At 40.1% G+C, this 23,668-nt stretch overlaps 1 protein-coding gene across 2 annotated transcripts in view; it reads right to left on the reverse strand.

Moving 5' to 3' along the window:
- Positions 1-21,081, reverse strand: part of tll1 (tolloid-like 1) — a 44,586-nt gene extending 23,505 nt beyond the window's left edge. The window contains exons 1-4 of one of the 2 annotated variants that reach the window (XM_058641388.1): positions 20,823-21,081; positions 18,870-19,314; positions 1,903-2,025; positions 1,243-1,323 (exon numbers count right to left, since the gene is read on the reverse strand). In XM_058641388.1, coding sequence (XP_058497371.1) covers positions 1,243-1,323; positions 1,903-2,025; positions 18,870-19,050 — 385 coding nt within the window. In that variant the 5' untranslated portion in view covers positions 19,051-19,314; positions 20,823-21,081. Of the gene's footprint in view, positions 1-1,242; positions 1,324-1,902; positions 2,026-18,869; positions 19,318-20,822 lie in introns of both variants that reach the window. The other variant, XM_058641387.1, reaches the window with a different exon arrangement.
- Positions 21,082-23,668: the final 2,587 nt, after the last annotated feature.

A 23,668-nucleotide genomic window follows, 5' to 3' on the forward strand; every position in this document is an offset into this window, starting at 1 on the left:
AGAAAATGGTGATTGTTGTTTCCTAAACCTTGAAATGATGTTGTCAAATGCCTTGTTTTGTACACAAACCAAATGTTTTATATATATATATATATATATATATATATATGGAGCAAAAAGTTGCGGCCCTAAATAGAAATATCAATTCATTAATGTGCTTCCACATTATTTGATCACATTGTAATTACATGTGACCTCTCAAAGTTTGTCAGAGAACAATAAAAGTCAGTCAGAAAAAACTGTCTGAGTGCATTTCATTAACCCTTAGTGCTCACGCGGCACAGATCTGTGCTGCCAGTCAACCCATGGTAATTTGCCATGGGAATAATACATATAATATAAAGTAGCAATAATTGTGCAGAAGTCACAAAATAGACCGTTTTTCTTGTTTTTGTTCATAAGAACGAGCCAAGTGAACTTTCAACTGTGACAAATTTCCAAATCTAACAAATTCAGTCCAATTTTAAACATTTCTGCTACTTTTTGCTCAGGTGTGTTTATATTGTTGGTGAAAATGAAAGACAGTTTTCATCAGATTGTCTAGGTTGTGCTAAAAAAAGGACATAAGACACTCTGTAGTGAACATTCTGATAACCTCGGCATATACTGTACGTTTTAACATAGTAATGGAAAAAAGCAGCTGAAATGCACTGTGTTCTAATGGTTAAAAGAACATTTGTAATTCAAACTGCTCGAGTTGATTTGCTGCAGTGAAGAAGGTTGTGAGTTCTTACTCAACCTCATCTACTTGTGCAGTTTATGGAGAAAGGACTTGAGCTGTCAACAGTTCAGCTACATTTGCAGAGCTGAGAACAACTTTGTAATAGAGGCATAAATGAGACATGAGATACCATCAAAATATTAACTTATTAACTTAATAAGGCCTTCACTATTTGCTAATTATATTGTTTCAAATAGTTATTTTCATTTAAAAACATATCAATCACTCAGCCCTCATGATTATTCTTCAGATGACAACACAGACCTTTTCCCTTAAAGCACCAGTGGTTTGCATTAATAAGCAGTTTTTTTTTTTTACATTATTACGCAAAAACAAGGCGTGTGCTCTGCTATCAAATTTTATGAAATATGGTTGCAACATCGACCAAAACCCTGCAAAAAAACTTTATTTTTCCCCCCAGAATAAAATACATGGAGAGCAGTATGTTTGAGTAACTTTGCACAGGAATGTGAAACATTCAAACCATTCAAATCAAAAGTGTTGATAATCATCCTTCTTACCGAAACCAAATCTCCGTATTCTTTCCAGCAGCAGGTATAACGACCCTTTCTTCTTTGCAATTTCATGGTCTTCCAGGCCACCTGACACACACACACACACACAAGTGCCAACAGTCAAATCACAAATAATCTTATTAGGGGTGGGTCAAAAATATCGATTTAGTGATATCATCATCCTTCCGCCATACACCACAGGCAAATATCGATATTTCAATGAACAAATGAAGGCGCGCTAAAGTAAACGTCTCTAAAGTCTCTGCCAGTTTCACTCGCCGCCGCGTCACTACTTCATGTCTCCTCACGGTGGCACTGCTCATATGAATGAGGGACACTAGGGTGGAAGTTACCTGGCTAATGAAGAGGGAGTTTACAGCTGGATAATGGTGGAGAAAGCTACCTTAAGAGAGGCTCCATCCACGTTCAATACATATACTTTATGCACTTTGTTCTCTATGAATGTGAATAAATAGAGAAATCCTGCACGTGATGTATCACTATATGATTGTCTTGCAATATATTAATTATTGTAGAATCGTTGTATCGTGATAATATTGGTATCTTGGACCATGTATCGCACATCACATCGTGAGGTAGTCAAAATAAAAAAAACCCAAATACTGATATTCGCAGCTGATAGGGATGATGTTGAATTCCACTCACCAGATGTGTGCCCCTGCCGGGAGTGTGTGTGCATGTGTGTGTGCTGTGTGAGGTCTATCGTCCTGTCAATCTGGAACATCCGCAGGTCCTCCTCGTCCAAAGCGATGTCACCCCAGAAGGCAGCTGGAAATGAGATGAAACACCACAGTGAGCAGAGTCACCGTCATCTTTGTCGTCATATTCACCTCCTCAGAAATGATCACAATATTATCCCGTTTTTATAATTCTGAAAGGTGTGGGATATATCAATACACTTTGCATATTACCAATAATCCGTACTTATTAGTAACTCTTGATCCTGCATACACACACACACAGGTTTGCACAGTTATCCTTTTAAGGACACTTATTGATTTCCTTTCATTTGGAAATTCTTAATTCTTACGTTCTGTCTCATTAGGACCAGATTTTAGTCTCCATGAGGACTACTAGTCCTGACAAGGTCAGTGTTTATGCCAGAAAAGGTCATTAAGGGCTAATCAATACAAGTGCACTGTTTGGCTATTTCTTTTACACTGTAGCTTAAATTTGAATCCAGGTGCCTTAAAGGACAGGATGTGGCTCATTGAAGCTCATGCTTCCAACTTTGTGGCAGCAGTTTGAGGAAGAAGTATTTCTATTCCAACATGACTGTGACCTAGTGCACAAAGCAAGGACTGTAAAGACGTGGTTTAAGTTTGGTGTGGAAAAACTTGACTTCAACCCCATCGAGCACCTTTGGGATGAACTGGAACAGAGATTGTGAGCCAGGCCTTCTCGTCCAACATCAGTGCCTGACCTCTTAGATGCTCTGAGTGGACACAGATTCCCACAGAAACATTTCAAAATCTTGAGAAAGACTCTTCCAAGAAGAGTGGAAGCTGCAAAAGGGGAGCCGACTCCATATTAGAGTATGAATATGAATATGCCGTTACAGTCCCTGTTAGTCCAGAACGTGTACTATAAGATGGAGGCACTGAAACCACCAAACAAAATCAGACTCCCAATTTGTTTATTTACCAAATAAATATTATTTTCACTTAACTTCTGTTCTGGTGACTCAGTGTGATGATGTCTGATAAATGCAGCACACTGTGCTCTTGTGCACTTGGTGTGAATGTGATGTAGATGTTTCCTCCACTTTCTTCTCCTCCACATCACTCCCTCCCTCCCTCCCTCCCTCCCTCCCTCCCTGCCTGCCAGGCTATTCATACAGCGATTCATCCCCCTATCATTCCCACGCACTGTAGATAGATAGATAGATAGATAGATAGAGTCTTTCAGGTCCATTCTTAAGGAGGCACTTCCTCTGGTTACAAAAATAACTCCATTTGAGGGAAAATTAGCCAGTTTCCACGTGATGTATAATGTCAGTAAACATTTTCCTGAGAGTTAATGGAAATTGTGTTCTTATTTCGAGGAAAATAGATTATAAAGCAGCGTGACATCAGTGTGATTGACAACTGGATTTGCTCAGTCGGTGCCTGGTTCGGGCAAAGTCTCCCAAGTCTTGGACTTGTGATTAAAAGACTCGACTAGAACTAGTTTAAAAACAGCAAACCTCCCCCTGCTTCTACCCCTGCATGTCCTCTTCCCACTGGACTCTCCTGTATCACACCAAAGCAGATCCTGGATCCTTGTCCCTCAGTGTTTCCCCCTCCCCCTCTTGCTCTATTCCGAGTATATCTAACAATGAGCAAGTGCATGATAATCATCACTAAATAATTACTGGAGCGGAGTTATTGCCCTCCACAGGGAGTCATGACACTGATACATTGACAATGGCACGGGAGAAGTTTGTCACTTAGCTAATTAGGATTGCCACTAAAGGAAATGGGGGGTCAGGGTGCCACTGTGCTCAACTCTGCACTATTGTTGAAGAGAGCAGCGAAGCACAATGACTACAGATGGTTTACAAATCATAATAGGAGAGTGTGTGACATTTTGATGAGATCAATGTGGACACAGTGTCAGATCTGGATGGTAGAGCTGCTGTCATGTATTTATTATTATGTATAAGTATGTATAATAAGCTATAATCTAAAACCTAAATGACATTGTGCAGTTGTAAATATGACCGTTCCCTCTGACATCGCAAATCACATCGCAATCACAATTCTTGTTAAATACGCAATATCTAATACGCAATTAGATATTTATTCATAATCGTTCAGCCCTACTGTTCACTTCCTAAAACAACAGTTGCTCTTCATGTTAAGCTACTACGTATCGGTGCTTCCATTATTATTTAGACGTTTATTTATTTGATTAATAAAAATCATTTTTTTCAAATTAAAATAGAAAAACAAACGTCAAATGTTTTTTTCATAACCAAACGGATGACTAACTTTCAACAGCTTGTTTTGTTCAACCGAACAGTCAAAGTGTTTTAAGACACACTCACAAAAAACATTCAATCTAAATCAACTTGGAATATTAGCAGTTTAAAAAAAATCGGTCATTAAACAACTATATTTAGAGATGCACAATATTATCAGCAGATACTGGCTCTAAAATGTATCATTGGATATCGGCAAACATGGCAAGATCTGACAATACCACTAATGACTAATAATAATTAGTCATTATTATTATAATGACTAATTATTATAATAATAGGCGGAAAAAACTGCTACATGAGTATGACAAATACTATTTTAATTTCACTACAGAAAACACTAAATGACAGAAGAGACATCATACTGGTTATCGGCCCAAGCACTCCCAATATATCAGATATTGGCAAAAAGTCCAATAGCGTGCATTCCTACTTATATTGTATTTGCACAGTGTTTCCCAGTGAAATAAAAAAGCGACTGACATATATCAAGTGCAGTAATAAAAGGGGTTTGATTTGTGACGTCACTAGTTTCTGTGCTGTATGTCAGTATTAACACAATGTGCGTTGCAGGAAAAACAAACTTTTAATTTGTTATCTATTTTTATACGGGATTGAAACGTCGAGCGAGTCATTGTCAGAGAATTAAAACATCAGATGTGACGGATGTTTATTTGATGCTGCAGTGGTTCATGTGGGTGAGACTTCACAGAAATCACACCATTACACCAGCACATGAACTCAGATGTGGTTCAAACTCGTGCTGGTGTAAGTCAGTGTTCTGCAGACACTCCTCTGCACTGTTAGGTAGTGAGCAGTAACAAAAAAAACCTAAAAAAACTACAATCTTCCATGCAAATCATTTACCTGCAACTTGAGAGGCTGCCACTTCACCACCATAGGCCACAGTCTTTGTAAATTCTCATATAAACACAGACCGTATCACATTACACCTGCATTTGAAATCACATTCCCTCTGCTTTTGTTTCTACTTTTGGTTGTGACACTGAACTGATTTTATACACCTATTATTATTATTCTTATTTCAGGAGAACAAAAGTTTTTCACAGAAAAAGAGCTGACACAAGCACAGACACAAAGTAAGGAGAGGAGGTGAGAGTACAATCATAGTAAGATTGGCCCATTGATTGTTGAGGTCTTGTTAATCCACTGAGGTACCATAAATAGCCCAAAGTCAAGCGATTGGGTGAGGAGGGGTGAGGAAAGTGTGGTGGGGAGACGGAGGAGAAAAGTATTGATCCCAAAACCCCAGGACGTCCCAGGAGTCCTGCATCATGCTGACCAGGGCCTTACTGCATGCCCTTCAGCAGGGGCACTGCAGCAAATGTACAAACACACACACACGAAGACTCACACTCAGGAGTAACACTGCGCAAAACACAAACAGAGAGACAAACTTCCTTCACATGCATCTTCCACCATGTTGTCTGTGTGCAGGACCCTTGTATTGATCAAGTTCTCCTGCAGACAAAAGCAACGTCAGCTTTCTGCAAGTTGTCTCTGCAGCTTGATAACAAATGTCAGACCTACATTCAGACCAGCAGCGGCTCTGCGTGTGTCTTTGTGTGAGCAGGACATTTTCCTATAGTTTGACATACTTTATGTCATCATGTCAAAGCCCACATGTGGTTATTACGATAATTTCACTCGCACTGTTGCAGGAAGCCGATGAATCAACGTCTCTGTCACCAGAAACGGATAAAGTGGGAAAAACGCCCGTACATCGTTTCCATATTTTTATCCTGTTTTTGGACATTGAGACAAAAACGCAAAAACTGTTCAAATTTAACACGCAAAATCCGGTGTTCATGCACATTTTTTTTTTTTCCTTTTTAATCGTTAATACACTATTTGAACATGCAGCCAATTGTAAATAACTGCCAGATATTGAAAGTTGGGCAAAATCTAGCAGAAGCTAAAGGGTTAAACATTACAACTGTTATTCATTTAGGCTAACAATTTTTTTGATGAATTGATAAGACACAGTTTACAACCTAAACTATTACATATATCGTAAAAGCAATAAAATAAAGGAAACACTACAATGCACTAATTGTCTATTAAATCTCAAATTGTATTAATACTGATTACTTAAAAACACAACTGCTGTGCAACATTATTATGTTATTACAATAACATATTGTGTAAGAAAATCTGTTAATGTGTTACTTCAGTTTCATTTTTTGTGTCAGTTGCTGAATTCAGACTGGTGATAACCATAACAAACAAAGAGGTTTTCAATTTTGTTCTCAGTTGAGGGCCCCAACAGTATAAGATTAAAAAAATATTCCAGGGGCCCCACGCTGTGTGTATAAGTATTTCCATTGGAATGGTTTGATGGTACTATTTTACAAATAATTCCATATTAGGGCTTATACTGTAAATCTCATGATAAGTATAATGAGTGCATCTGGAAACTTGATCCTTTAACACCAAAGCCTCAAAATGTCCTCCTTATTTTAGCCATAAATGTGCCAATAAAATGTCCTCCTAAGACAATCTTTCAAGAATAGCTTTCAATATCTGGCAGTTATTTACAATTTACTGCAAATAGTGAATTAACAATTTAAAATGAAGTGAAAAAACACTGCAGTTGCACATGCACAACAGATTTTGCATGTTAAATTAGAATTTTGAACAGTATTAAACATTTACAATAACCTGTTTTGAGTCTTTGTCTCAATGTGCAAAAACAAAACTATGTACAGGCCAACTCTTTCCTCTCTGACGACAAAGACACTGATTCTCCGGCTTCCTGCAAAAGCGCGGGTGAAATTACCGCAAAAACCACACCGTTAGCTTTCACGTGTGTAATTATGGTAATGCAAAGTGCGCTTGTGCAAGTGCGTCATCGGCGAAAGGGTTAAAATACCCTTTATATATGTAAAACTACTCCAATCTGGCACTTTAAAACTCCATCGATTTATTGATCCATCCTACAACCACATTGGTCGCAAATGTCAGTAGAAAATACTAAGGGACAAAACAAAGACACAGTGCCCTAAAACTGAAGAGTTGCTGGCTATCGACTATGTTTTAGATTTGATTTTCAGTTCCTTTACAAACACTACAGCACAGCACAGGATTATGCAGTGCTTAGTTATGTACGAACACTGTGGAGTCATTGTGGTGTAACACAAACTCACACACAAAGAGAGAGCGACACACACACACACACACTAAGCTTCTCATTAAGAAAATATAAGGTCACACTCTAGGTGGTGGTGTGTGTGTGTGTGTGTGTGTGTGTGTGTGTGTGTGTGTGTGTGTGCAGGGACATGAATGTGGTGCATTAAAAAGAGATTATCTTGGCCCCGTTTGGAGCTGCCAGTGGTTGTGCACTCGTGTTGTGTTGCTCAGGTATAGAATAAGAGACATTTGTGATATATTGTCTTTGTAATGTATTTACAGGGAGACAGATGAGGCAATGACATTTTGAAAAAAAAAAAAAACAGTGCCAAGTTTTCCAGTTGGCATTTGCAAAACTTAAAACGTCACCTTAAACTTTCTCACTATTCCCTCTGAAAATGTGCATGGTATTAGTTTGTTTTGAAGAGCTGCTTTACACTCCAGTTTTGCCATTCACACGCTGCAACATGGAGTTAAGTGTCTTGCTCAAGGAATTGAGCCAGGAATTGAACTCACAACCTTCCAGTTGTGAAAGACAACTCGCCCTACCACTGAGCTACCATGGCTCAATCCTAACTCTTAACTTTTTTAATAATTTTATTTCAGAGAATTACTTTTGGTTCAGTAAATGTCATATACTTCAAGATTTTACTTGAGTAATATTATAAAAAGTGACTTCAACTTTGACCAAAGTCATTTTCTGGTAACATACTTGTACTTTTACAATCTCCATAAAGAGTTATCTAATTACTCTTTAGTACTTTACTAATTTCTGTGGACTCACTAAAGAAATAACTGCTATGAAACCAAGCTTTCCAAAGCTTCTAGTGCCTGCTGTTCAAACCATCCCCTCACTTAAGTTTTCCCTTAAAACGTTGAACTGCGAGTGTTATAAAGATGGAATGGCATGATTATGTGCTACTCTACATTGTAAAGTGTTTTGACATAAAAAAAATGTTGGCATCCAGAAGGTTTGGTCAAGAGATTCACACCTAAACCGCAACTGTGTGAGTACAGTTATAAAATACAGCAGTGAAAAGAAACTAAAGAAGCCAGAAAATGATTAAAATCCTTATTTCCTGAATTTCGATGTATGTCTGAATAGTAAAGGATAGTGTGTCTGTGGCCCACAAAGTGTTTTTACTGGCTTTAAACACAGAGCCAGACTCTGAGGCCCAGTTACACACTTCTTCACTGACACATCACAGTGCGCATGTGCGTGTGTGCGTGTGTGTAGACGCTCCACAGCAAATTTTCTTCATGCATGAACACAGATAAAAAACACACGGCCGGGCACTCAGGCGAACAACTGGACATGTGAATCGACCTGGAAATAAAGTCCAGACTGATCCATTCAACAGAGACATTTACTGCCAGACAGACTATATAGACAATAATAACCAAGAAGAACTACTTTTAAACACACAGCAAACCACCATAAATAAAACTGAGTGTGTCCTCAACCAAAAACATGAGAAAACAAAGGGTGTTTGGTGCTGGAGGCAGCTACCGGAGGTTAGCAGGGCAGTGTCCTCGTCTGACAGGGTTCCTACAGCGTAAGGCAAGTTAAATAGAGTTAATGGAGTAAAATTTAAGACCAATTTCATGGTAAACAAAAACAACAAAGCTGCTCAAAACACATTATTTGAGGACAACTTAAGATAACATGAAACATGACTTTTGGGTCTAAGTTAGAATATCTACTTCCTGGTGTTGGTATCATGACATCCTGGTTGTATTGGTTCCGCTGTCCTAATCTGCAGGATGTTACTGCAAGACACATTTGATAAATCTTTTTTTTTCTTTTGTCTAAATAACCGTAACCAATTATTTTGAAATTTTCACTTACAAAAAAACATGTGTTCACATTTTCAAGACTACTGAAAGAGGGATTTAAGACATTTTAATATTAATTAATGGCTTGTTTTTAGATTCATGAGTTTGAACTTGGAACATTTATCGACTCCTGCCGCACGCAATGTGAGCAAAGCAATGGACCCACAATGCAGTTCACACTTGACACTGCTGCTTTCAAAGTAAATGAGAGGCGCCTCCACTGCGTACTCGTGAATACAGCGTATCTGAAATAAAGTTTAATATAATTTCAAATATATGTGGACAAAGCAGAAACAAACATTTGCGACTTCAACAAAAAAAGGCTGTGCACTCATCAAAGGTGTCCACATAAAGTGAGGATAACAGGCGAGGAAACGTTTGGTATGAGAAGAAAAAACATAATATCATATGACAGCGAGAGACAGCGAAAGGGAGAAGTGGTGTAATCTCCTAATCACATTAGCGAGACACTGAGATTCTTCAGGTCATGGGTTTGGCCAGACATTGTGACGGGACACGATCATGTCTCGTTTTACCATCAGGGCGTCCTTGGTGTGCATCCAGTGGCCCAGCATGTCACCGGGCTCCGACACGCACAGAGATCAAATGAAGGTCATGCAAGAGAGTTATTGTTTTGTGAAGATGGAAGACACTTCTGCTCTGCTAAATCCTCCAGTTGTCGCTATTCATTTCCCATTATTATGGATTTCGGTGTAACACTGACGCTGTTGAAATGACAGTATGATGAGAAGAAAAATCACAATCAGAATATGCAATCCAATAAAATTGGATATTGGATTATCAGCTTAAGACATGAGACCACACACAGGTGTGTGATACTGTTGTCAAGCACTATAAACTGATTCAAGTGGAGGAGACTTTGCTTCTATTGTGTAAATTGTTTTAGTGCACAGATTAAACATCGTTCAGTGATATTATTTGGATCTTTTTCATGTCACTGGTCAAGTTCTCCCAGTAAAATGAATCCGATAACTCAGCATTAGCTGCATGGCTACAACTAGCCACCATTTATTGTGTATTTCCATTTACTTATTTAGGACATGTTTTAATTCAAAGTGACTGATGGACAACAATAAGCGTCATTCCTGTATATTTCCTTAGTGGCACGCTGACTCACGTAAGGCCTAATTTTCTATGTTGTACAGAGAGCAAAGAGTACAAGTGATCATGAAAGCCAGGTTTCTAAAAACCTTAGTTGGGATGAGAAATAAAGAGGGGATTTTGCTGGAGAGACTGCATCACTGGGATGACTTCAGAGAGAGAGAGAAGTGGAGACTCTGCAGAAATCGAGTTTGTAGGAAAAACACTTCATGCTATTATTTCTATGCTTGATGCTTTGGTCCACCAAAGATCAGCACTTGCATATTTGGTGGAATAAACAGCGTGCACGTTAGGGCTACACAATGAATAGTTGTCAAAATGTAAAATCGCAATTTAAGCTAATTATTAAAAAGATTTTCGATTGTTTTAGCTTCTTATAACAAAGAGATCCTTAAAACTGAATCATTTTTGGTTCGAGAACGTCCTCATTTCCAGGTTTGACAAACACTGATCACCGTTTTTTTAACGTCTAACATTCTGACATTTTATGGACCAAACAATAACTCGATTAATCGAGAAAATAACCGACAGATCGATCGATTAAGAAAATAATCCTTAGTTACAGCTCAAATTATAATTGCAATATATGTCAGGGAAAAACACGATCAGACAGATTCACATAGACCTGTCAAGAGTCAAGACCAAACAGATCAAATCAGGTGGTGACGTATTATTTTGTTTAATTATATATATAGACAGATAAAAAAAATGTATTTCTTTGAACTCTAATACCTTGAACAACAATGACCAACACTTAACCATAGAATAGCTGAACAATAAAGGTTTGACTGTGAGGAGAAGTGGTTTTCCCTTGGCCAATAAATGTCATATGAGAATGAGCTATAAATAAGATCAGGGAGAGCCAGGTGACATAAAAGCACCCAGATGTTTAATAATTGAGCACTGCACGGCAGGTGGGTGGAGTGACGGCAGCGCTGACTCATGACTCCTGCAACTCCGGAACAATGACGCTCCAAAACAAACAGTGGGCTCTCAGCACAGCGGCAGCGTTTGTGCTGAGGAGGGAATCCTGAGGAAGACTTCGGAAGCTCAGCAGCAGGAGCACTCTGCTCGGGAAAATCCTGTTTAATATAATATGAGCAAAACTGCTCGCTCTCTCGCTAACACACACACACACACACACACATTAACACAGCCACAGTGTCAAACACACATACATACACACATTGCTCTGGTTTCCTTCCTACCGAGTAAAGGGGGAAGGGGTGAACTGAAGCTACAGCTCACTGTCACGATATAGCGGGACACATGTAATGAACATGGGCACACAATCACACACTTGGTCCAGTCGTAGAATATTAAAAGGTTCCTTCATTTCCTGCTACAAAGCTTAAAATCATCGAGATATCTATATTGATATAGTGTAGAACCATAATGCACTTTGGCACATTTCCCTTTTTTAAGTTGATCATTAAATTGCATTAAATTAAGCATTTCACAAGCAAAGCGCATCATAACCTGAGGCGAAGGCATGTGTGATGGAAAAGTTACAATTCTAGAGAGAAACCAAACGTTTCACAGAGTGCGAGTGGTCAAAGTGGTGCATCTAAATCTACGAAATGCATTTGGCATGTGTTTGATCTGCACCTCAAACACATGCCAGTATTCTGTGGCTACTGCTGCTTTAGATGTCAGGAGGGTTTTTATTGCAGTCATCACTCAAACAACTGTAGGCATAAATGTATCCACCACACTTTTAAGGAAACAAACACAAAACCATGAACATTAAAAGCCAGTGCAGCAGTGCTGTGTTGGTCTGACGGGCTTCTTGCTGTCAAAATCAAGCAAATGTCAAAGTAAGCTGGGCAGCGTGTGCATAATGACTCACATCTGGAATAGGTAATAGTCCCACTAAAATTGTAATTATGCCGATCCATTCGCTTAGAATATGCAGCTGGATTTCATCTGTACAACAGAATGAGCTTTAACCATCAAGAACGACTTCATGTTTCAGGGTGGGGATCAAGGGGAAGCTCCTAGTTCACGCTCCATAAAGGAAACTGTGTTGTAACATTATTTAAGTGTTTATAAACCTTGACCACCAACCTCGTACTTCTCTCTAATTTGTGTGTGTAAACACCAAGATTTGGGCACAATCTATGACAGAAATGCTGCATTTTAATCAAAATGTCCACGCAGCACACAGTGGATAGAACAGGAATGATGTGTGAACGGACCCTGGGAACCTGAGCTGCTTTGGTGTTTTGGAAAGTTTCTGAGTGCCTGTAGTTGTGATCATAGACTGTATATCAGAAATGGACATAGACGTCCAGTTTGAAAGGTGAAGCCTATAGGGAGTAGGATGGAAGCAGCATTTAACCACAAAGGGGCAAATCTACTGGTTGCATAAAGAACTCAGTTTGAGTGGGAATATATGTGAAAATTTGCTTCTACTTGTTACTTGATTTATAACATAAGTGATAATTTTCCTGGGGATTTAATGGTCTAAATCACAGTTGAACATGATGTCAATTGTGCAAATTTTACATTTTCTTTCTATTTTCTATATTATATCTGTGCTCCTGTCATGCAGGATGTACTGAAGGATTTTGTGAATAATGTTTTTATTGAACTGATTCTAATGATTCAATACACTGAAAACAACTGATTTACAAGTCACTAGTTTTGTGTGTCACGTACAGACACACAAAGAGACACGCGAGAGCTTGTCGTAGGACAATATTGATCAAATCTGGAAAATGCAAGCTCTTTCAGAGTTAATGTGAATCTTCAATTCTAACACATGCATTTTTCATTTTCTTTAAAATCATAACAGTTCATGTCTTTTCAATTGTTGCCATAAACCGCAAAGGCTCTTCCTGTGCTGAAGTGTAAATCCTGGCCTGTGACATCTAATCTCTGAGATGTTTGTCCATGAGCATACGTACAATATGTATCGCACATACTGTTACTACACATCCCTGCGACAGACTATTGTATTTGATGAGGAGAACAAGCAGTCGGCCTTTTGGGTCACTCTTGAAGAAACAGCTTCATTCGGACACTGAGGTTTGTTTAGCTTTTGCTCTGTGTGTGTGTGTGTGTGTGTGTATGTGTGAGCGTTTTACGAGAACAGTGATTTGGAAGGAAGCATGAATGACTCTTGAGTGAGTGTAGGAGCTCACGCACGTCCAAGTGAGTGTGTGTGTGCACGCACGCGTGTGTGTCATCTCCAGCTGAGTAGCAGGATGCAGACAACCAGGAAGAGATAAGCGCGAGTGAATGGAGGGAGCTCTGCGTGTGTGTGTGTATCGAATGTGTGCCTGTGTGTGCTCGCATGGGGAAATCACTTCACAAAGGCCTGGAAGTGTGTGTTCTCCTGTCTACCAGCGCGGGACTCAAAGGAGATAAGCATCCAGCCAAATATTCCCCTAGTGTTTTCCCAGCGAAAACAGGAGGCGGAATACCAACCACTCAGACTGATGCCACAGGGTCAAGCCTGGAATGAGCCGCTCTTCCACATCTTACAAGCGGCGTATATACACACACACACACACACACACACACACAAACACACAAACTGGTATCCGATTGAGTTGATGATATGGCTGCAAAGTAATCATTTTCATTTTAGATTAATCTGAAAATAACAATAATCTCCGAGTGTGCATGTAAAACCTCGACTTCATGCAGCTGAGCAGATTTGTATGTATCGCAAATACATATATATATATATATATATACATATATATATATATATATATATATATATATATATATATACCTGTATGCAGTATGCATGTTGTGTTTATTTAATAACATTTCTTTGTGAGTGAGAGTGGCGGCGGGACATGTGTGTAAGATGGTGCAACAGAATCGAATGGTACCTATTGGGAGTAAGAGCTAAGGTGATTTTTCTGGGTATTTACACATACATTGTGAACATCAAACATATAATACAGCTAAAAAAGTTAAAGACCCAGTGGACAGTGGATGTCCTCACACGTAATAATTTGTATCATTAGCAAGACATACTTTGTGAGAAAAGCGGACTTCAGGCAATTCATCTAATTTCCAATATCAAGAATGGACTTGAATGAATCTAACTTTTAAGGCAACTGAGATGGAAACTCTGATTACCATTCCTTTCCAGCACTAGTCCTCACACTATGTATGATACATACAGTTGGGATGCCATTAAAGACAGTGATTCAGAAACTTGTTGTGATAGGTCAAACAAAAAAAAATCCTGGAATTGTAATAAATACAATTAGGGCTGCAGTGATTAATCGATTATCAAAATGGTAATCGATTAATCGAGTCATCAGTTTGAGTCTTAAATGTGAATATTTTCTGTTTGCTCCATGTATTGTTTTTGTGGACAAAAACAACACATTTTGTTTTGGGGTTTGGCAAACACCAATCAACATTTTATGGACAAAACAAGTACTTGATTAATCAAGAAAATAATGGACAGATTTTATTGAAAATTATGAAAATAATCGTAAATAGTCCTACATCCAATAATAGGAAAATAAAAGCTGGACTAAAAAGGAAGGGGATATGAGGTTTGGGACTGGAAGCTTTAAAGTCAAATGTACAGAAGAGATTTAACAGCAAAGTAATGTGGTTAGTTTAAAAATATTTTCACAAATTTTACGCAGTTTTGGGATAGACATAGACAGTTAAAATGTTAAAGCTCTAGTCTGTCACAATGCTGATTTAAGACTGTGTGTTTCAGTATAGCAGTGTTTAGGTTTGGTGTCTGTGGAGACACAGATAGAAGCTACACTAGCAAAGTGAGATGGCAACAAACTTTAGGTTAAGGAATTATACCCAGCTCTCTGAAACATGAGTGAGGTAATAACACTGAAAATGACACTAGCAGAAGTTACTCACTGGTGCTTTAAGTGTTAGAATAAACATTTTGAAGATCATCACACATTAGATTGTTGTTCATAAAGTGACCAAATCAAAAATCCAATCCAAGGAACAAGTGGTAGAAGCAAAGACCAGACCAAAGCATGCCAAAGGGCATGAATAAAGGAAGGCGGATATTTGATCTGCATTTAATCTGAACAAAACATGCATACACCGACACTTGTTCCATACTCAAGTCCAGACAAGGACCGTGAAAAAAAAAAATGTTGCGCCTCGCCCTCTCTGTCCCTGACTTATTGGTTTCTTCATCATCGAATAAATACAAAACCAAAACATTGAATTCACACATTTTACACGATGAATCAACTATGGAGAGAAAATGGAATTCACTTTTCATTGACATTTGCTACAGTGGCAAGAAGCGTAATGTGAACCCGTTTGACTTTGGACTTAATTTGTGATAGAATGTGATCTCTCTCTCTCTCTCTCTCTCTCTCTCTCTCTCTCTGTGGGATCAAATCAGGACGCTCTCAATGGGATGATGTTTTTAATGTGGAGATGCTTTTACTCTCATAATCTGGGCTCATGTTTAACCTCATTGTTACCTCTAGAGTTAGTGCAGCGCTCGCTACAGGAGAAGCCACAGACCTGAATCATGCTTCATTTGCAGATATCTGGTTTAACTGTGCACAGGTGAATCTGAGCCACACTCTTATTATTATTTCTTTTGTAATCCTCTGTTGTCCCCAGTCAAATGCACACTTCTGGCTAAGTTTGCTGTAAAACTGGACTCACCGTTGCGTGGTGGAGGCAACAGCTGAACTATTTCTCTTTCACTTTGAATGGAGCAGCGCTAAGCGCCGCCCAACTGCTCTGTGGGTCTGTTGCTTTGCATGAGGCAGAAGTTGAAACATGTTCAAGTTGTCAATCATCAGCGAATCGAGTCACATTTTACAAATATATTAACACAGGTGTTAGCCACAACACTACACTGCTCAAGCAGAGCTCTTAGACAGGGTTATTCTCTTTTGGCACTTTTCTACTATACAGTTCCAGCTCGGCTTGACTCTAATCAGTTTTGTTTGCTTTATCATTAGCATCAGTACCTGCTCTGGTGAGGTTCCAAGCGAGCTGAGCCGATACTAAAATGTGCCATCGACAGACTGCCGGCCACTGATTGGTCAGAGTGTCGTGGATGGAAGAGTCATGAGCATGACATCTGACACGAGGATCAAACTGAACAATGTTAAACTGTCCATCAGTTAAAAAGCCTTAAACATGCGTTAATCTCCAACATTTAGCAAAGGAAATGTCTTAAATCTCAATATTTAACAGGAGTCTGGTGTATTTAGCGACAGCACTGCTGAAAGCTGGCTGATCGTGAGCTGAATCACAACCCGTTCAGTCGTATTTCAGTTCATTGACTGTGTTAGACAGAGTCTGTGCGGCAGTCATGCAGGAAGTACTGAATTAATCTTTTGAATTAACTGATTCTAATGATTCAGTATGAAAACAACTAGTTTGTGAGTTTGTGTCACATATAAAACAGCAGTTTCATTCAGCCCTGCTATGACGACCCCATCCACGTTGAGGAGGTACTATGAAGTAATGGAAAACGACGTGCCTGATACCAAAACCAAGTAGAGTCAAGCCGAGCCGAACCGTGCTAGAACTGTATTGTGGAAAAGCACAGGAGCCTTGTTGCCTGTGTTTTGCCAACAATTGTGGACACAGTGGACAGATTCTGCCGATTTGATTAGCCATTGGATTCTTTTTTTTATCCATACAGAGCTTGAAATGTTTAAATAATGTGTTAAGTATGAGCTTGTGCAATGAAATTATTTGTGTCATCTAAGGAAATTGTTTGTCTTTAAACTTTTTTTCTATAAATGCACATGTATTTTTTTTTTTTTTACCAGCAACTCCATTCCTTATATTTCAAGTAAATAAAAACATTAGCTGTGTTTTCTCACTTCCTAATTTTAACCTACACAAGTCAGTCAGTTACACAGACTGACTGTCTCCCTATAAACTGCCGGGCTGCCATCCAAACACACACACACACACACACACACACACACAGTAAGGTCTTCGCATAAGTGAAAGCCACAGTCATGGGACTGCAGTATCAACATGAAAATCACCTACACAGAGATCAGTGTAACATGCATATGAAACACACACGCACACACACACACAGGCCAGTGTCAGGTTTGTGTATTTGGTATGAGTGGAATGTGTGTGTCGGTCAGCGTGTGGACACTCAGTGTTCTGGGTGGAGTTCTTATCGGTCCAACGTGTCATCACAAAGTGCCATTAAAATAAACATATTTGAAAATACATGTTATACATGTACACTGTTTTAAAACACAACAGTGCTGCTATTACACACAAACAGCAGGGAAAGCAGGGAAGACTGGACTTCAGGAGAGAGGAGAGGAGTCCTCCATCTCATCTATGTGGAATCAACTGACACACCTAATGTGTCTTCAGATTTTTGCTTTAATGTATTTATTATGTTGGTAAAGCAAATTTCATTTAATGAAAAGGACTTTTAATCTGTGCTATGTGTACTCATATAAGATGTGAGAAAATAAAGCGATGTTGGTGCCAGAACTGCATCACACTTGTAGAAACCTTTCTGGTTCATTCAGCTCTAACTCGATTAAGCTGGTGACACCAAAAATAGGACACAAGACACTTAAAGAAGTGAGTAATGGAAGGTTTTACTTTAAAGTTCGTGAAACTGCAGCATTTATGTTAAAAACATTAGTTCATATGGGTGGAACACACACACACACAGAGCTTTGCGCAGCTATTCTTCTGAGGACACTGCATTGACCCTAACTGCCTGACCCTAACCTTAACCTAAGCACAATTCAAATCTCAACACTAAACTTCACCAGTTCCTTAAAAAATTGACTGTGCCTCATTAGGACCAGGTTTTGGTCCCCATGAGGACTACTGGTCCTGACAAAGTCAGTGTTCATGCCAGAAAAGGCAACACATACAAGTACACACTCACACACACCTATAAAAGAGTTCTAACAGACAAATAAAAGAATGATGCTTTACACAGACATGTAGACAACCACAAACAGTTCAAGTCAAGTCTGTCATTAAATATCTTCATTTCATCGTTTATATGTATGTGTGTGTGTGTGTGTCTGTGTGTGTGTGTGAGAGAGAGAGGGAGAGAGAGAGAGAGAGAGAGACAGAGAGAGACAGAGAGAGAGCGAGAGAGCTCATCAGCACATATTTTGGTCCAGATGTTTCTCATCTTCCATGATGGTTGATTTACCATCTGTGCACGCGCAAACACACACAAGATGCACGCTAAACACTCGCACGTGCAGACCCTGTGCTCTTACACTATGAAGAGTTCACCACAGGTGATGCATGCGCTGAATGTGTGTGCGTGCGGGGGAAAGTGCCCCTCGAGGAAGAAACTGGCTTAAAGCAGAACAGTCACCGGACTGCACGTGCACCATGACTTATTTGTTATGAATGTTGCGGATTGAGGGACATCTGGACTTAAGTGCACATACACGCACGCACTCTCTCACACACACACGCGCGCGAGCGCGCTGTCATCTCATGCACACACGTGCAATCTCAGAGCCGCGCTGCAAACATTCTTTTCCCATGTTTTGTTTTGTTTTGTTTTTTAAATATAAAAAACATCAAATAGATGACTCACCGGCTTTGCACGGGTCTTTGTAGTCAATGGTCTCCGCTCTCTCCTCTTCATAATAGTCGTAGTCTGGCTCCTCGTAGTCGAAACAGTTACAAATAGTCACTTTGCCCCAGAAAGTCAAGCCGGCAAACACCAGCGTGATCCAGCGCATCTTAGCGGCCAGTGCCGAGGGCACTCGGTCCATTTGAAGACCGAAACACACGAATGACAAAGGCCTCTCTCTGCGTCTGTTGGGAGATGGTCACTCCACTCTCCGGAGGATTCACAGGCAGCAGCAGCAGCGGGGGTTTAACGGCTCATCGTGGAGAGAGGTCTCCTCTGGTGGTAGAAGTTACCGCGCCGGCGTCTCCTCCATGCTCCAAGTGAAACTGACGCTCAGCAAAGAAGTGTCCGCTGAGGAGGAGCTCCACCGCCGTCCTCCTCCGCTGTGCAGGTGAGACAGCTGCTGCTGCTGCTGAGAGAGAGAGAGAGAGAGAGGGGTGGGGGGAGAGAGAGAGGAAGGAAGGGAGGGAGAGAGAGAGAGAGAGAGAGAGAGAGAGAGAGAGAGGGAGACAGGGGGTTCAGTGAGTGGACCAGCACTGGTTGATCTCTGAGCGTAAAGACGCACAGTGGTGTATCTGCTGCTCACAGGAAGAATCACACCAAGCAGCACTGTCGCCTCGCTCCCTTTCTCGTGTCCAGTAGTAGCCTACTCTCTCACCCCCAAGTCAGCGCACCTCCCCCACACACGGGCGCGCGCGCGCACACGCACACACTTTTAGATAGCTATTTAACTGAGAACACTCATGGATATTACGCATTCCCTCGTTCCCTAACCTTGACCATCACATCTATATGACTAACCTTAACCAGTTTATACATAACGCACACATTAACGTCACCACAGTTCACCAGAGTTACGTTACCAAATGAAGCTCATTGGGAAATGAAGCTCATTAGGACTAGGTTTTGGTCTCAGTGAGGACCAACATCGCGCGCACACGCACACAGACAATAATAACTGATAAAAAAGAGCGTAACTTCAGAGGCGTCTCTCTCTCTCTCTCTCTCTCTCTCTCTCTCTCTCTCTCTTCCATTGCTGCAACAGTGGAGGCAGCGCGCGCTCATCCTTACAGCTCACTGGATTTCACCTCACACGGATCCGTTAAAGAAAGTGAAGTTACAGTAAAAGCCGGTAGTAACACGGCGGTTAGAGAATTTCCCCGTGGAGTTTAGTATCCATCGCCTTCTTATAGACCAGTGGGTTATTTAGAGGCAAGTGCCAAGTAGGTGACAGTCAAACCATAAACGCCTACGAGAGTCTTTATGGCCACGACAGGAAAAGGTCCTTGATGGTTCTGCCTCTTCTTTCTTTAATGTAAGACGCCACAGACAGAGAAACGGCGGGAGGTGAGATGGGAAAATACTTCATTGTTTTTCTTTTTTTTTTTGCGCAAAAACTTTGAGCCCCATCAGTGTGACAGTCCACAGTAGGAGAGTAGATAGATAGATAGATAGACGTTAATTATTTAAGGTGAAAACATGTTTTAATAAAGTTAGGCTGAGTTGAGGGTAAGGGGTTAGGGTCATGGTTAGGATTAGGTCAGTAGTAGTTATGGTTAAGGTTAGAGTAAGTCTCCAACTGAATGAATGTAAGTCAATGCCAAGTCTTCTGAAGTGATGGAAACCAGTGTGTGTGTGTGTGTGTTCGCATGAACTAACCCTTAAATGGGAAGAGAAAAAAAGGAAGTTGTTTACAGTTTGACTTGTCGTCTTGTCCCTCATTTTGCACGGAAGATGTAAACAACAATAATCTCCAAAGTGCTACCTTCACGCTCACCCATACAGTACATGCGCGTGCGTGTGCAGTAAAAATAAAACCGCGGCAGTTGTTGACAGACAGACAGTTGGACAGTCCAGCCTGTGAACACCTTGCAAAGGTAAATCCTCCTGAGACGAGTTGTGTGTCCAGCTCACCTGCTGCTGCATGTACCTAGCAGGGGCGCGTCGGTTTGCTGCAGCGGCAAGAAGAGGCCCATCATGCCTCAAATGCACGGATCATATCAGGAGTTCCTCCGGCGTCGGACAGTCGCTGCACTTCCAAACGTGAGCGTCTCCCACCATTTATTACCGGGAGATTACCGGAGCGTCGTCTCTGCTGCTCCCAACTAATCCTGCCCTCAGAGAGAGGTAACGGCGCGCTGACGTCACTCTATCAATCCAACAGCAAGCTGTCCACGACGCACGCCCCAGGGCCGTGGACACAAATCCCCTGAAGGCCGCACACACACACACACACACACATACTCTCACAGAGAGAGAGACACACAGACACGCGTCTCTCTGTGGTTATGAAGACACTCACAGATATAAGACTTAATGCATTCCAGTAGGCCCTTACCTTAACCTTACCTTAAGGATTATTATTCAGGTAATGTATTATTTTAAAAAAAGGACTTGTCCTTGGTCCTCAAAACCAAAAGAAGACATTTGTACATGGTGTTCTGGTGTTCTTAGGACACTTTGTTAAGTTCCATTCATTTGGGGCAGCCAAAACAAAACCAATTAACATTAATCTTAACCTTTAATCAAAATGCAAGCCTTATAATCTGTACTTTCGGACCAGGTGTTTACACCAGAAAAGGTGAAACACACACACACACACACACAAACACACACACAACTGAATTACAGACATAATAAGATAGATTTAAAGAAAAGAAGCATCGACAAAAATAAGCACGTTGGATTTTTCTCTCCTTTTTCAAATATCTTGAAGTTTATAACAGAATAAAATGAACTCAGAACTCAGAAGCCCAGTGTGTAATATCTAGGTTTATTTTTACCATTTATTTCAGAAATGAAATATACTACCCACGAGAACAGTTGTAAGTTAATAAAAAACATTTCTTAGAATAAGCCTTTTATATTGTGTAGTCACAGAGCATGTATTTCACATTTCTGAAGCACGATCTTCCTTCACAAATGCAGAAGAACAATATCCTTTGTTGTGTGTGAAGGCCACTACACTTCCCTGATGAATTCTACTTCTCTTACAGTCTGTGCTCTCGCCGTTAAATGTCGCTGTACATGAGAGTAATGAGAGTCTGACCACAGTCGTGTCTGTGCTGTATATAACCTAAAACTACTTTACACAACAATAAACTAAAGTAAATTCTCCGCCCGTTGGGGGCGCTCTATGAGATGTCAGAGGGTCACCAAAGTGTTTCCTGCATAGTCAACATTTTTTTACCACAAAATCTTAAGAATTCAATCTGCTGGTGGTTGATGTTAAAGTTAATCCATGATCCATGCAGTGAGATCTAAACATGCTCAGAAAGCTTCAGAAATCCAGGGTTACATTTGTTTTATTCTTTCTGTTTTCAGGTGTGTGTGTGTGTGTGTTTGGGGTCCGGATTATCCTCCCGAGCAACTGCTAATTAACACTTGGGAAGCTCCTGAGTGGCGTTTGGGGCTCTCCAGCCACTTACTGTATACCTACCTGCATGTGTGCGGTTGCCATCCAGCCTATCTATTCAGCAAAATGACTCCCTCTTAAATGGGACCCAGATATTGAGATTAATGCTGTATGCAGGTATTTGTGTCCCTATTTAAAGCATTTATTGATCAGTGCGTCTCTGGAACTCTGAAAGTACCTCGCCAGCATTCTGACCCAGCACACAGACCAGCCCTGCCTGAACACACACACACACACACACACACACACACACACATCAGGAGGAATCCTCCGTCTGAGCTGCATCCCCCTGAGACTCCTCCAAGTGCTGCAGTCTGCAGGTACTGAAGCACCATTACTAGCTTTGTTTTCCTAAAACACATTTTCCCATTAATTCTATATGCAGTCGCTCAAACCAGTAAGGTCGGTGCTGTTTGTTTAACCTTAAACACAATCTGAAAAGTGGCTGCAAAAGTTAGTGCCTTTTTGCCACATATACAGTTTTTTATTAGACCACCAGCCAAAGCCACAGCTGCCCTAAATTAACAGCATTGGTAGTTATCAATATCATTTTTTATGTTTCTGTACTGGAAGCTCTTTAACTTAAATGATATTTGTAATGGTAAAATATAATTATTCTTGTTATCCATGATTTTTTCAAATGTACTGTTTTTCACAAAAAAAACGTCAAAAAATAGAAAAGCACATCATTAATTTTGTACATATACTGTACATATATATGTATATATATATATATATACATACATATGTATATATATATATATATATTCATAGTGTCAAAATCAAAGCACATTCCAATTACCACGCGTTACTGTGTATTTTGTCCAATTGAATGAATGACTATGCCTGTAATATGTAAGGACTCAGTCCTATTATTATTATTCTCAGTGCTTCAGAGCATTTTTTTCTTTTTAGAATTCTCCCATTGTTCCAAATGTTCATCTACATACTACAAACTGACCAACCTCATCCCAATAGAGTTGCAGCAAGCAGCTGATTTAACAAAAAGCGTTTATAATTCCCAAATAAAATGTCCATTCATCACAAAATGCCAAACAAATACCACAAACACGACTCCAGATCAATGTATATACTGCTCTGTAACTGCTTCCTAATAAGTGTGTAATATAAACTAATGTACAGCATACGTACATATACATACGTATAACAGTGTTACGTTTATGGCTTGTTGTTGCTGCCCCCAGGTGGTCGTAAAAGAAATAACTGCTGCAGTTGCAAAAATAAAGAGGTGACTCCTAAAGATCTACCTAACACCACATTAAAAAATGTTCTGCCCTCTGCTGCAGTGATACAGATGTAATGTTAATGACATCATTGTGTGTGG

Source organism: Solea solea, chromosome 10 (assembly GCF_958295425.1).
Source record: "Solea solea chromosome 10, fSolSol10.1, whole genome shotgun sequence".
Classification (NCBI taxonomy): Eukaryota; Metazoa; Chordata; class Actinopteri; order Pleuronectiformes; family Soleidae; genus Solea; species Solea solea.